Source organism: Chiloscyllium punctatum, chromosome 39, assembly GCF_047496795.1.
Source record: "Chiloscyllium punctatum isolate Juve2018m chromosome 39, sChiPun1.3, whole genome shotgun sequence".
NCBI classification, from domain to species: Eukaryota; Metazoa; Chordata; class Chondrichthyes; order Orectolobiformes; family Hemiscylliidae; genus Chiloscyllium; species Chiloscyllium punctatum.
Window position 1 is genome coordinate 25,404,821 of NC_092777.1, and position 15,280 is coordinate 25,420,100.

The 15,280-nt window shown below is 37.9% G+C and overlaps 1 protein-coding gene across 2 annotated transcripts in view; it reads left to right on the forward strand.

Moving 5' to 3' along the window:
• The window catches only part of tbcd (tubulin folding cofactor D), a 282,112-nt gene that overhangs the window by 78,240 nt on the left and 188,592 nt on the right, over nt 1–15,280 (forward strand). For both annotated transcript variants that reach the window (XM_072558324.1, XM_072558323.1), the window contains exons 10-13: nt 677–828; nt 2,452–2,512; nt 6,435–6,509; nt 11,510–11,604. In XM_072558324.1, the coding sequence (XP_072414425.1) occupies nt 677–828; nt 2,452–2,512; nt 6,435–6,509; nt 11,510–11,604 (383 nt within the window). The remainder of the gene's footprint in view (nt 1–676; nt 829–2,451; nt 2,513–6,434; nt 6,510–11,509; nt 11,605–15,280) is intronic.

Here is a 15,280-nt window from a genome sequence, read left to right on the forward strand (position 1 = left end):
AGAAAATTTACCCAAGCAAAACTGTGAAGTTTATTTACAAAAGATTTAAACTGGGTGAATATATCCAGCTGCCCTTCATGAAAACTAACACATGCATAAAAGTTGCATGACCACAGGGAAAAAAAATGTAATTCTCCAGATTGATATCTAACAAGTGCCTTGGCCAGTAACAGTTCAAATCAGAAAAAAACAAATTGCAGAATGTCCCAAATGTTGGAGGAGATGAAGTTACTTTACATACCCATTGTCTTCCTGGATTATTTAAGGTTAGCCAGATTTCCTGTCTGAAGATAGTGGTGTAGACTCGTATTCTCCTTTAGGAGCCCTCCACTTATGTTGAGGCCTTCTAGTTGGCTCTTCAGTTGTCAAACATTGATGAAAGGGGTTTCAGAGAAAGGCAGAGATGGCAAAAGGTGTTGTATTTGAGGCACATCATCTGAGATATTATTGTATTCAAATCCAAGTCTTTTTTGGCACACAACTGTGATGTGACTCACTTTGAATGAGATTTCGCTTCTCCAATCAAGGAGGTTTTTCTGTTGCTGCTGTAACCAGAAGCTTTTGAAAGTATTCTTTCCAAAAAGTTCAAGATACATATATTATTTGTACAGTCAGTGATATTGGAAATTAATAATTTAGATAACATTATCATAACAGTGCATTTTTAAATATTTAGATATCAGCGTGGGAGCAGATCTTTGGCGCTGAACTTACAAATGGCTGGTCAAGCTGCGAGCAGCATTTCATCTATACAGAAAATGGAATCAAGAACAGATGATGATGATGATGATGAATATGACATCCCTGGAGAGATAGAGAATATAGTAGGTATGTTTGCAAAGAGTAAAACATATCATGTGCAAAATGCTTATAGACTACCATAATCTATCATTTTAGACAGCAGCTTGACATTTTTTTAATAAATGAACAATATTTTGAATAAACAAATTGTAATAGCACATTTTTCTGTATTAATTTTAGTCAACCAATTTCTGAAATTGTTTACGTTTAATTCTTTTCATGAGATATGGGAGTCACTGGCATTTGTTGTCCACCTTTAGTTGCCCTTGAACTGAGTGGCTTGCTGTTGCACTCAGAGTGGTTCAGAATTAATCACGTTGTGATTCTGGAGCCACATGTAGGCCAGTGCAGGTCAGGATGGCAGATATCCTTCCCTAAAGGACAGTGATGAAGCAGTTGAGTTGGTCCAATAATTGATAATAATTTCATGATTGTCATTACTGAAATTAGCTTTTCTAATTTTAGATTTCAAATTCTACCAACATTGCAGTGTAATTAAAAGAGTGAGAATTAGCACATGGCAGTAGGTTTTTATTTCTAGGATCCATTCACTGTTATTTTCCTCACTGAGTAACTGAACCACACAGACAGTGTGTGCTGGGTTAGCTGCTTTTAACAGGTATAGATATAGGGACATGGCAATTGTGTTTGTTTTAAAGATCTTTTGGTAAGTAAAGGCAAATTAGGTAGCGTTCCCATCCTCTATAGCTAAACACATTTAGTTATGTATTTTACTTCTTTTGAACACATGATATAATCCTTCATAAATTGCATATGTGAAATAGAAATCGTGTGTTATTGATAAGATCAGTCACAGTGCAGAGAAATGCTCCTTGTTTGAAAAATAATTGGTAAGAAAGCATTTTGGATGTATTCTTGAAAAAACGATACCTCACCTCATTAGGTATTCCTTTCTCTTTATTTATTGTATGGACTTCTGAATTGTTTGTTCAGACGTTGGAGTTGATGTATACCTATTTTATTATTTGCTTCCCTTCCTTGTTACTTGAAAATGTTGATAGCAGGTAGCAAATGACTTTTCTTGCTCTTTACGATGTTAGTTTGGATTGTTAAAGTTGTGAAATTAATTGTAGTAAATTGGTCAAAACTGTGGTTGTAGAATACTGATAGGGTGCACAATTGTCTTTTGATTTTTTTCTCTTATGTGGGATGCTGAGGCCATTTGCTGCACCCCTACTGCCACAATAAGTGTCAGTAAGGATTAGGATTAAACCTGATACATTCTGAGCTGATATTCTAAATTCAGTTTCATGCTTAGTGTGCAGAACCATTAGATGATCTGGAGTTCTCTCTTGTGTAGTTTGAATGTCCAGTGTATTTATATTCGTAAAGGGCGTATTGTGTCATTTACTAAACAAAAGCGGTTGATACTCAATACTTGTGTATTGGGCACAAAAGAGAGAAATTCACCTGCATCACCTTTGTAATCTGCCAAAGTATTGCCTTTGAAACGAGTATTGGTAAACTATAAACCTGTAACATAGGATGTTTTACATGAATTTTATGTCTATTACATTATGAACAATGAGGGAGTAAATGATATATTTGAAAGATGCTTTTTAATTTGTGAACATTAATGGAGAAATATATTCTCACCTGTTGATCACTTTTTTTGTGACCCTTTTCTAGAGCAACTGCTATTTGGGTTGAAGGACAAAGATACTATTGTCAGGTGGTCTGCAGCAAAAGGGTAAGTAGGTTACCTTAGATTACCTGGTAATTCCTATTTTGCACTTAATTTTTAATTTTATGATCATTGTCTCCATTGAAAGTGAATGACATTGAAAGGCTAACTGATTTGTGAAAACAGACATGTATCAAGCTAGGAAAACATATTAGAGAATTCAAATGCAGATAATTCTCAGCCTCCACTGCTCTATATGGAAGAAACTTCCAAAGACTAATGAACCGTCTGAGGAAATTTCTTCCCAACTCTTCAATGAAGACAATAGACAATAGATGCAGGAGTAGGCCATTCAGACCTTCGAGCCTGCACCACCATTCAATATGATCATGGCTGATCATTCCCAATCAGTATCCTGTTCCAGCCTTATCTCCATAACCCTTGACTCCACTATCTTTAAGAGCTCTATCCAATTCTTTCTTAAATGAATCCAGAGACTGGGCCTCCACTGCCCTCTGGGGCAGAGCATTCCACACAGTCACCACTCTCTGGGTGAAGTAGTTTCTCCTCATCTCTGTCCTAAATGGTCTACCCCGTATTTTTAAGTTGTGTCCTCTGGTTCGGCACTCCCCCATCAGCGGAAATATGTTCCCTCCTGCCAGAGTGTCCAATCCTTTCATAATCCTATATGTTTCAATCAGATCCCCTCTCAGTCTTCTAAATTCAAGGGTATACAAGCCCAGTCGCTTCAGTCTTTCCGTGTAAGGCAATCCTGCCATTCCAGGAATTGACCTCGTGAACCTACGCTGCACTCCCTCAATAGCCAGAATGTCTTTCCTCAAATTTGGAGACCAGAACTGTACACAGTACTCCAGGTGTGGTCTCACCAGGGCCCTGTACAGCTGCAGAAGCACCTCAGCTGCAGAAGACCCTTTAGTTTTACTTGGAATCACTGAATCCCTACAGTGCAGGTAGAGGCCAATCAGCCCATTAAATGTGTATCAGTTCTCCAAAGAGCTTCCCATCCAGACATTTTCTCCCCAACCCATCCTATCCCCATAACCCCCCTCCCTCCCCCATTTACCATTGTGAGTTCACTTAGCCTGCACATCTTGAGACAGCTTTGGGTAATTTACCCTGGCCGATCCATATAACCTTTGCATTTTTGGACTGTGGGAGGAAACCAAAACACCTAGCAAAATCCTATTCAGAAATGGGGAGAACTTGCAAACTCTACACAGACAGTGTCCTTCAGTTCTGAATTCCCATGAAGAGAAATATCCTGTCAGAGTCTATCTGTGAAGCATCTCAGAATCTTCTACCTGATATAAGATCACCTCTCATGCTTTTAAACTCCGATGAATTTGGACCCAGCCTGGTTAACCTTTCTTCATAGTATGTTCCAGGAATCAGCTTAGTGATTGACCCTGAACTCGTCCACTGCAAGTATATTCCTCCATCAGTAAAGAGGCCAAAAAGGTGCACAGTACTTCAGGTGAAGTCTCACCAGCGCTGTATCAAGACTTCATTATTTTTATACACCATCCTCCTTGCAAAAAGGCCCATAATTCCTGCTGTCTTCCGGGCGGCACGGTGGCACAGTGGTTAGCACTGCTGCCTCACAGCGCCAGAGACCTGGGTTCAATTCCTGCCTCAGGCGACTGACTGTGTGGAGTTTGCACATTCTCCCCGTGTCTGCGTGGGTTTCCTCCGGGTGCTCCGGTTTCCTCCCACAGTCCAAAGATGTACAGGTCAGGTGAATTGGCCATGCTAAATTGCCTGTAGTGTTAGGTAAGGGGTAGATGTAGGGGTATGGGTGGGTTGTGCTTCGGCGGGTCGGTGTGGACTTGTTGGGCTGAAGGGCCTGTTTCCACACTGTAAGTAATCTAATCTTAAAAAAAAATTACATAAATTGCAGAAAGTTAACATGGATACCAGGATTGTTTTGTTCTGCAACAGCTCTCCATCTCTGATTCTGAGGTCCCTTCAACACTTGACAGAGAGGGAGAACCCAAAGGGTTCCGTCAGCCTTTGTGACTTTTCCGAGGAGCCAGGTTCATTTTGCCTCCACTCTGTTTGCAAGCTTGCAGCTTTCATATGGTCCACGTGCTTGTTCAGCAAACTGTCTCTCTCGCTTAGTGGAGTTTTGTGTCTGGCATGAGCGTTCCTGATGCTGTTTCACTCCACCTCCATCAGCCATTCCCAAGGTCTGGGAAGAGCAGATTTAAACTGGTGTGGAGTCTTCTCCCATTAGTAACTCTGCTCGAGCTATCCCCATTGTTGTATGAAGGGTGGTCCTATACTCAAATACAATTTTCAGGCATCAAATCTTTTACTTGGATAGTACAGTCTTTTCAGTATTAGGTGTCAGATGTATTCTGTTCACCAGCACTTTTCTCTGAGGCATTGTTTTATCAGTTTGACATCCATTGTTGACCCTTCTCAGTGTCACTCACTGGAACTGTCCCCATGTTGATTTGAAAGCATTAACTGGACACAACAAAGTCGAGATATAATTTTGAGTGGGAAACACAAAACTATAGAACAAATGTAATAGACCTTAAGTGAGTCTCGAGATTAAAACTTTATTCTTCCATGGCATTGTTGAAATGCATGGAATAGTTAATCATCTGAAATAAAATTTAAAAGGAAGTCTAAATATGAACAAAGGTATAAATATAAAAGTTATTAGGTGATGTAGATTATGATGCTTGATATATTTGTTCAGGGCGTCTGAATTGTGGGTTGTGGAGTCAGCAGCTACATTTTTGGGGTTTGTGAGCTCCGATGTAGCATGGCTGTTGTGGAGGTTCCTTGCAAAATCTTTAAGGCCTCTTCTGTTAAGCATTTTTAAAAAAACTTTACGTGGCTTAACTACATGTTGTACGTCTGAATCCTGCATTAAAAACTAGGTAAGTGCTTCCTACTTAAAAACCGTGTGGATGAAACTGCTTTCTCTCTCGCCATATTTACGGCTTTCTCCCAGCACACTTCCATCTGTTTTCTCTGTTGCTTACTGAGTTCTCAGCAACTACCCAGTGCCAAAATTGGGTCAAATGGGAAAAGATTAGCAAGCACTGCCTTATTTCTGAAGTGTATTTGATTGTAAGTCAAAAGCGACTTCTGTAAATGTGGGTAAGGTTTACATTGACATATGCAATTACAGTCGAATGACCATTGAGTTCCTCTCTTTGTAAAGTAGTACAAAGAATGCTACAAGATTGACTGTAAAAACAGTCCACGATAAAATATACTGATATATATATTAGTATATCTGATATATCAACAAATTGTGCACAATTCTTTGAGCACATTTGTTCAAATGTTGTTCATTTTAAAAATGCAGTTATGTCTAGATGAATTTGAGAATTCATATCTAATGAATTGATTTGAAGTAAAGCCATTATTTATGGTTTCAAATTTTATTCAAAATTTGATATATTAAGGTGCCACAACCAACAATGAAAATAAATAATACATGAAATTATTTTGGTAAGATTGGTTGTCCAAACTAACATTGAACTTCCTGCTAATCTTTTAATTATTGTCAGGGTTTTCAGTCAAGTCGGCACTTGGGCATTTATGTATTTCATCTGAAAGATGGCATTCTGATGTTGCAACGTTGTCTCAGTAGGGTATTGAAATGCTAACTTGGATCACAGACTTGAGTCTTCAAGGGAGCTTTCTTCTGACTCAGACAAGCATGCAGCTACTAAGCCAAACTGATATTTGAGGATGGTAACTGAATTTTGGTAGAATGGCACTTTTTAGGTAGATCTGTTGACCAAGTTGAATGCTGACCTCATGCTCACTTTCATTCATTTACGTCTATAACGTCAGTTGCCAGATAACATTTTTTAATGATTCATTTCGCCATTCAAAGTGATATTGTACTCTGTGTTTTTCTAATTAAAATTTGCTTAGTTGAATGGAGTCATCTGAATGATAAAAATTAAAATTGAATTTTATATTATTGTACCCTATTTAGGATCGGAAGAGTGACTGGAAGACTTCCAAAAGAGCTTGCAGATGATGTTGTTGGATCTGTACTTGAATATTTCAGGTAATGATTTATTATTTTAGTTACATTTTCCATTACTTTTGTCTCATCCAAGATGCAGTAAACAGAGTAACAGTTATGCCTCACAAATTTAATGCTATGTTCTACTGGGAAAACTGACAAGGATACTGGATTGGAGTGAACTGGAGTGATACTGGACAATTTACGTGGACTAACAAACCTCTTGAATGGATCATTAATTCTTAATTTGAACTCCTGAATACTAGAGAAAGTATTTTTGCTTTCGGGAGAAAGAAATGGATAAATTCTTAAGACACTGGTATTCTCTCGGGTGACACAGTGGCTCAGTGGTTAACACTGGTGCCTCAGATTGCCAGGGACCTGGGTTTGATTCCAGCCTCGGGTGCCTGTCTATGTGGAGTTTGCACGTTCTCCCTGTGTCTGCGTGGGTTTCCTCCGGGTGCTCCGGTTTCCAACGCAATCCCAAAATGTGCCAGTTAGGTGAATTGGCCATGCTAAATTATCTATAGTGTTCAAGGATGTGTAGGTTATGTGCATTAGTCAGGGTAAGAGTGGAGTAATAGGGTAGGGGAATAGGTCAGTGTGGACTTGCTGAGCCGAAGGGCCTGTTTCCATATTGCATGGATTCTATGATAATATTCTATGCAGGATTGACAAAATTGTATGGAGATGGCAAAACATTGATGTTGATTGATCTTACATTTTCTTTAATTTTTAACATACAATTTTAAGCAATTAACTCACCACCTGACTCCCCAAAGCCTGTCTATCATCTAAAAGACATATCAGGGAGTGTGATGGGATACTCCCCGCTTGGCTGGATTGGTACAGCTTCAATAACCCTCAAGCTTGACACCATCTCGGACAAAGCAGCTCAACTGATTGGCACCATATCCACTCTTCAGCCACCAACACTCAGTAGCAGCAGTGTGTGCTATTTACACGATGCACTGTAGAAATTTGCCAAAGATCCTCAGACAGTGCCTTCCCAACTCACAACCACTTCCTCTTCGAAGGGCAAGGGCAGCAGACAAATGGGAACATCACCACCTGCAGTTTCCCCTCTATGCTGCTCTCAATCCTGACTTGGAAATATATCACTGTTCCTCCACTGTTGCTGGGTCAAAATCTTGGAATTCCCTCCTAACAGCAGTGTGGGTCAACCCACAGCAGGTGGATTACAGTGAACCAAGTAGTCTCACCACCCTTTCTCATGGGCTAGGAGGGATGGTCAATAAATACTGGCCAGCCAATTATACTCAATCCCAGAAACAAGCCCACAAAAGTACCATTTTAACTTCCTGGATTGTACATTCTGAATTAGAGGTCATCAGCTTGTAAACGAAATGTCACTTAAAAGTTGAGGCCAAATTCATCTCCTCCCTGCATGAATTGCTTTTCTTTCACCTTGGAATACTGCTTGGCAGCTCAACCTGGGACAAGTTGACATGGGAATGAATTATGAATTTTGTTAATGGTCATAAAGTTATGCAGCACGGAAACAGATCCTTCAGTCTAACTCATCTGTGTTGACCAGATATCCTAAACTGATCCATTCCCATGTGCCAGCATTTGGCCCATGTCCCTCTAAACCCTTCCTATTCATGTACCCATCCAGTTACCATTTAACTATTAACATTGTACCTACCTACCTCCACCACCACCTCTGGCAACTTGTCCCATACACATCACCCTCTTGGTGAAAAAGTTACCCCCAAGGTTTGGACCCCCTTATCATGAGGAAAAGACCTTGTCAATCCACCCTGTCTATATCTCTCTTGATTTTATAAACCTCTAAAAGATCACCCTTCAGCCTCCGACGCTGCAGGGAAGAAAATCCCAGTGTATTCGGTCTCTCCCTAGAGCTCAAATCCTTCAATATTGGCAACATCTGCTAAATATTTTCTGAATCCTTTCTTTCCTGTAGCACAGAGACCAGAATTGAACACAGTATTCTAAAAGTGGTGTCACCAATATCCTTTACAACCACAGCATGACGTCCCAACTCCTATACTCAGTGCATTGACCAATGAAAGAAAGTGTGCCAAACACTGCCTCTACCACTGGCCTCCCTGCGACTGCACTTTTAAGGAACTATGCCCCTTACCCTGTTCGGCAACATTCTCCAGGGCCCTACCATTAACTGTATTAAGCCCTGCCTTAGTTTCCTGTACCAAAATGCAACACACTTCATACTTATCTGAATTAAACTCCCATCTGCCACTGTCATGTCAATTGTTATAACAATTTAAAACTTTCCAACTGGTATTAATATTTTGAATATGTATTTGAGTATATTTCCTATTTATTTTCTCAAACAGACATTTCCTCACACCTTCGATATTCTTGAAGGAGCACATGCTATTTCTGATAAATTGCTGTGGATTTATTAGCGTGACAAGCAGTAATCGGTTTCCCCAGAACCAGTCATCTTGGTCCTTAGCCACCTTTCATCACACCCAAAATTAAACAAAAGATTAAATATCTGGAGGCGTCAATAACATTTGTACATGTAACCTGCCTAACTAGAAATGAATACCTAAAATGAAAAGAAAAATGGGTTGGGCAGATTGTTTTAGTGCTTTGCAGTTTACTGAGAAACAAGGGGTAACAAAAATGTTGATAATAATGCTGTCTTTCAGGTTTGGAAGATAGGCATGGGTGAAAGGGAAGATTTATTCCTAATTGTCGATTGGGCATCTGTTAATGAACGGCCTTAATCAAGTGAACAATTTTTTTCAAAGAACGTTTTTTGCATTGCTTTGTTTTTATTTTATGCAGGAAAGGATTTAGTTTGCTTACTTGTAGTTCATCAACCATTTTGTGTTCCATTTGTTCTTGTGTACTGAAGCAAAATGCTTATTTAGGTGAAAACTTGAAATTGATGTTGAACTTAAGATTGATTCATCTGCGTGTTTTTGGATTTTGTACTTTTATTTTCTTTTGTCATCAATAAGATTATTGGATGATATTTTGGGCTTGAAACTTCATACGTTTCTGGACTATCAGCCTCCTCTGGATGGGTAAACAATTCTCACCCTTCTAATTCAGTGAAGTATTGTGGTCGAAACTGCTTACTTGATGCTGTTTTACCTTTTTCTTTGATATTAATATGTCTTTGACTTGACTCCCCACATAATTCTTGTAACTTTTTTATAGTGTTGACATTGACTTTCCAAAATCAAGAGATGCACAGGGGAGGAAACAACTCAAAGCACTCCCAATCAATTGGGAAAAGTGCTGGGGAAAAAAATTAGACCTCACATTTGAAAGTCCCCAGGTCCAAGTGATCTGCTCTGGTCTCAAATAATGTGACTATATAGATAGCAAAATACATTGTTTGTGATCTTCCAAAGTTCCTTAGATTCTTGGAAAATAGCTGCTAACATTTATCAAGAAAAAAGGGAAATAGAACAGAAAAGTTTAGGCTAGTTAGCCTAATGTCTGTCATAAGGAATTTATTAGAATTCATCAAAAAGGAACCAATAGTAGGACATTGTTTAAAAAAGAATCATGTGACCAGACAGAGTCAGTGCAACTTTGTGAAAGGGAATTCCTATTTAGTCAATTGCTTTGCATGTTTTGAGGAAATAATGAACAAGGTAGATAAATGGGAATGTGTAGATGTTCATGGTTCATGGATTTCCAAAAGATATTTGATAAAGTTATACTCAAATTGAGAGCACATTTTTTGGGACAACATTTTAGTATGGGTAAACAATTAATTAGTGAACACTCAGTAGAGTAAGGATAAATCAGTATTTGGGGTTGCAAAACTGTAACTAATGGAATGCAAAGTTATCTGTGCTGGGGCTTCAATTATTTGCAATCTGTGTCAGTGATTTGGATAAAGTGACGTACAGTGGTTAGGTTTGCTGATGACAACAAGAAGGGAAGGAAAGAAAGCTGTCAAGAGGAGGTATAAAGTTTGCACAGGGATCTAGACAAATTAAGCAATTGAGCAAAAATTTCACAGATGATGTATAATTTGTGAAAACATGAGTTCTGACCAGAAGAATGGAAAAGCAGTCTACTGTGTAAATGTTGAGAAACAATTTACATGCCCTGGTAAATGAAACACAAAATGTTGACATGTAGGTACAGCAAGTGATCAGGATGGCAAATCGAATATTGGCGTTTATTCCTAGCGAAATGGAATTTCAAAGTCTGGGGCATTATTGCATCCTTACAGGGTGTTGATTAGACCTCAGCTGGAGTATTATGTACAATTTTAGTCACCTTATTTGAAAAAAAAAGATATTTGCTTTAGAAGCAATTGACAAAGGTTTGTTTATTTCATTTGAGGGTTGAAAGGCTTATGAAGAAAGTTTGAACAGGTTGGACCTGTACCTATTGGAAATTTAAAGAACGATAGGTGGTCTTATTGAGACATAAGGGCCTGAGGAGATTGGATCAGATTGATACCCAGAGGAATGTTCCCATGAATAAACTTGTTTAAGTTAGAATTTGATTGCTCTGTGGTCGAAAATGGAAGTTGTATGTTGCAGAAGGCATGCAGGAAAGTGGAGTTGAGGCCACAACCAAATCAGCCATCATTTGCCTTCCCTAATTGTTATACTGTATGATAACTTTGCATGGGATGGAATTTAATGTTAAAAAAGCAATATCCATCATTTTTGTTGATATTTTTCAAGAAGATTTTAATTTTCTCATACATAAGGCTTTGTTGTAATGCATGCCAGTTTTGTTACTGAGCTGTAAATGCATGCTGTTTACTGTAAATCAAGATGGTGACACATTTCCTGCTGCTTTGTTGATGTGGGATTACTATTGAGTGTCAGTATTGAAATTGTCCTTTTTTGATTATGACTCCAGAAAACATTTTTTCATTTATATTGATTGACCTTAATGTGTGTTTTCTTTTACCTGATCTGCTTAACTGAGTTTGGCTTTTTAATTTTCTATATGTCACATTCAAGTATATCTTCCCAATTAAACAAACTGCAATAGTTAGATAGTTGGATACTAAATTGTATTTATATCCCACGTCTATATTGCAGTTTTCAGGAAACAGACACAGCCTGGCATGGTGGATGTCTTGCCCTTGCGGAACTGGGCAGAAGAGGATTGTTACTTCCTTCTCGACTCCCAGATGGTACGTAATAAACATTCCCTTTTATTTAAAAGAAAATGCCTTGCCTACCTTTACTAAAAATTGAAGGAAGCGTTAAATGATAGCATTTACACAGCAATTTCATATTGTGTCAGTAAGAAAGATGTAATACCAGGTGGTTTAAAAAGGTATCAAAAGAACTGTTCCTTTTACTAGTTCTTATTTAAAAGGCTGTGTTTGCTGAAACCCTGGAGTATGTGCAGTAGCAGCAAAATTTCTTATCTAAATTGGAAAAAAAAATGTTAGAAAACTAACCAACACTTAAATATGGAAAACAAAATAAATGAAAAAATATGTCGCTGAATAGAAAAACTGCTAAACAAGAAGATTTCTAATTGAATTTTTTAAAGAATTGACTTTATATCATGCATGTACATATGCATACAGTCTGAAAAAAAGACTGTTGGTGTCAGAAGACACTTTGTATTTAAAAAAAATCTTAAATAGATCATTTATATTTCAAAAAACAGTTAAATTGGTTCTGGTATATAACCCAATATATTTTTTGCACCTATTGACCACATTCCACTTCTCCTCTTTGATTTCCTTCCATGCTTCACCTGTCCTTTTAGTGATCATTCGATTTTCCTGAATCCAGTCCAAAGCAACTCTGAACTTTTGAATTTTTCCTTTTGTTCTTTTTCCCCTTCCAGCCTGATAAAATTTAAACCAAGAACTGTCTTCCATGGTGAGTGTTTATTCCTCGAGATTGTCCCTTTCTTGGAAGGGAGGGGAATCTTCCAGCCTCATTTCAAATCCTCACGATTTTGGTACTTTTAATTTGAGCACAAGTTTTCACCCTGGTTTCTGCTCTCTGAATCATTTCCAGCCTCTAGTTGTGCCCTCAGCTGTTAGTGTCCATAGATTTTCAGGAATGTCTTTGAAATCCTTCCCCTTTCAAAACCCATCTCACTGGCAATGAGAATCATCTAGACCTTGCATTCAGGTAGGAATAATTAGATCCTGACTTGCTTATCTTGGTAATGAATGGACTGTTCACAGCATCAACCGGCGTTCTCAACATCTTTCTGGCGTTTTTAGAAACTTTTGTAGTTTAACCACAATGCAACATAAATGCTGCGACCATTGTCTCTAGGTGTGAATGTTTCCCAGTTTCTTTCAAGCAAAAGAATCTTGTCCTTTCTTTTACCTGTGGCAGTCACATCTTCCAAGCCAGTTGTTCTGCAGACTTCAAAATAGCTTACATGACTCTCTTTATTTTACTCTAATTTACAAGCACAGACTCAAAACATAGCAATCTTACAAATCTCATAACTACAAATATTGCTATTATATATTCTACCAAAGCATGCAGTGTGCATGCAGGAAGAGTGGACATTTGATTTTCTGACGATCTTCATCTTGGCCATTTTGAACCTATTAATGAGCAAGATGGGGATCTGCTTGCTCTTGACTTCTAGTTTGTTCTTCTTTCTTTAACATGACTCAGATTGAGAAACTCATATGCACAGATCTGTTGAACTCTCTTAATGAGACTGCTAGGAACCATAGGTCTCACTTTTATAACAGGAATGTTGTCAAGTGTTTAATGGGGATAGAACTTTTTTATTTTTATCAGGAATTTCAGTAAGCAAAAGGCTTTGAAATTGTGTTGGTTATATTTCTATATTTATATCTGTGTTTAGAACTTGAACATGTAGGTTTTACATTGCTTTGTCTGCTTTAGTCAGTCCTGCTGTGTGAACAGGTATAACACTGTCACATAGGCATCACTGAAAAACTCCATAATAAATTTAAGAGGCTATGATTTTAAAAAATTTTGAAGCAGAAAAATAAACGTTTAATCAGTCAGAGACAAACACACTTTCTTACTGGATCCTCAAAATCACATAATGAAAGTCACATAATAAATAATCTTAGATAAAAGATTTGTTTTTATGTACAGGTTGTTCTGCTATAACGCATATTTCGTCAATGTGAATTCACTGTAATGTGATTGACAAATTGGGGATGCTGTTTCTAAAGTGCAAATTTTTCAAACGTGCATTGGCTGTAACGTGATTTCATCCCCAACATTTTAAAGAGCTGTTTTGAAAACGCAATTTTTCTATAACACTGGGTTGCACAAAAACACAATCATCATGTTATCACAGAACTTACTGTATTGGCATAATTCTTTTTGAGTGAAATCAAACTCAAAGTTTTGGGAATGGAAATGTCATTGTGCTGTTTGAAGGACCTGCCATTTCATCCAATCAACTAATCCTTTTGAAATATTATTTATAATCGTAGCTTGCAAATGTGTTTCTGCATTTGATTTTGAAAATATATTTTAAGATTTTGGTGTTGAAATATGTGATCAACTTATATAAACATTTATGCTCTTTTAGCCATGAGCTGATGATTAATACTGTTCATAACTTCCTGCTTCTATCATAATACAGAGTATAAGCACTTGATTGCAGCTGTTTTGATTAATTCTTTATAATGTCTTTCTCATTATCCTAGTTTTCTTTCTTTACTGTCTGCTTTTAATACTTTGGGGATGGAGGTAATCCCTTTCCTCAGTCTGTCAAGCCTAATTAATGAGATCACGTTGACCTGTATCCATTGACCAGCATCTTTGTCTGTCAAAAATCTGTTGATCTCAGATTTGAAATAAATAACTGAACTTGCATCTGCTCCTTTGGGAAAGAGGTCTCTATTTCTGCCACCCTTAAGTATTTTCTAATTTCTATTCTGAAAATTGTGACTATTATTATAACGTTACAGCCCCTTCTCCTAGAGTCCTATTCCAGTGGAAGAATGTTCTGTTTCGCTGCTTGTCGTGATTCAAAAGATGATTCGTATCTCCCTATACTTGCTATATTCTAGCGAATTAAAGTCAATTTTACGTATTTGTTCTTCATAGTTTAGCTCTTGCAGCACTGGTGATTCTACACTGTGCTTCTTCCCAGGCTAATATATTTTCTAATGTACCAGGTAAAGAGCTGGGCTGGCTACCCCAAATGCAGCCTAACCATAATTTGTATAGTGAAATTCAATTTATTTTCTATATATCCAGTTGGGCAATATATGTGGTATATCCAATTCCAGAGAAGACACTGTTCTCTGTAAAATGAAACATTTATAAGACACTCCATTCCAGAGTTCCTTGTGCAAAGTTATTTGCAAGGTTCATTAGCCACTTCTGGGTTACAGATAATTGGACAGAGACAGATTGACACCATTTTAGGAGTGCAGCACTTAGCAGTACTGCTAGCAAGTTAACTGAAGTGAGCAGTTAAGATCAGTTGGATGACTGTACTCATACAACAAACTCAGGAAGAAGTTCTAGGAATTAGTAAGTAGCTAAAAGTTGGAACCAGGATTCTGAAGAAGACTTGAGGAGCTTAGAAGGTGGAAAGTTCACTGGCTCTGTGTTGGGAGGATGCATGAAGGGCTTGTAAAAAGACACTGGACATTAATATTTCAGAGCAACTGAGAAGAGTAGTAAATGAAAGCTTGTAAGCAGTACTTTGCATTCAACTGAGTTAGAATAATGCTCAGGAAATACCCAGGGGCATATCTGGCTTTGTGAAAAGCTGGAATCATATATTTGAGTGCTGGAATGCAGGTTTGAATCTGGGTGAGCACAGATCTAGGAAAAGAGTGTATTTGACCAGGTCAGAAACAGCCATCGAGGCCATATATGATA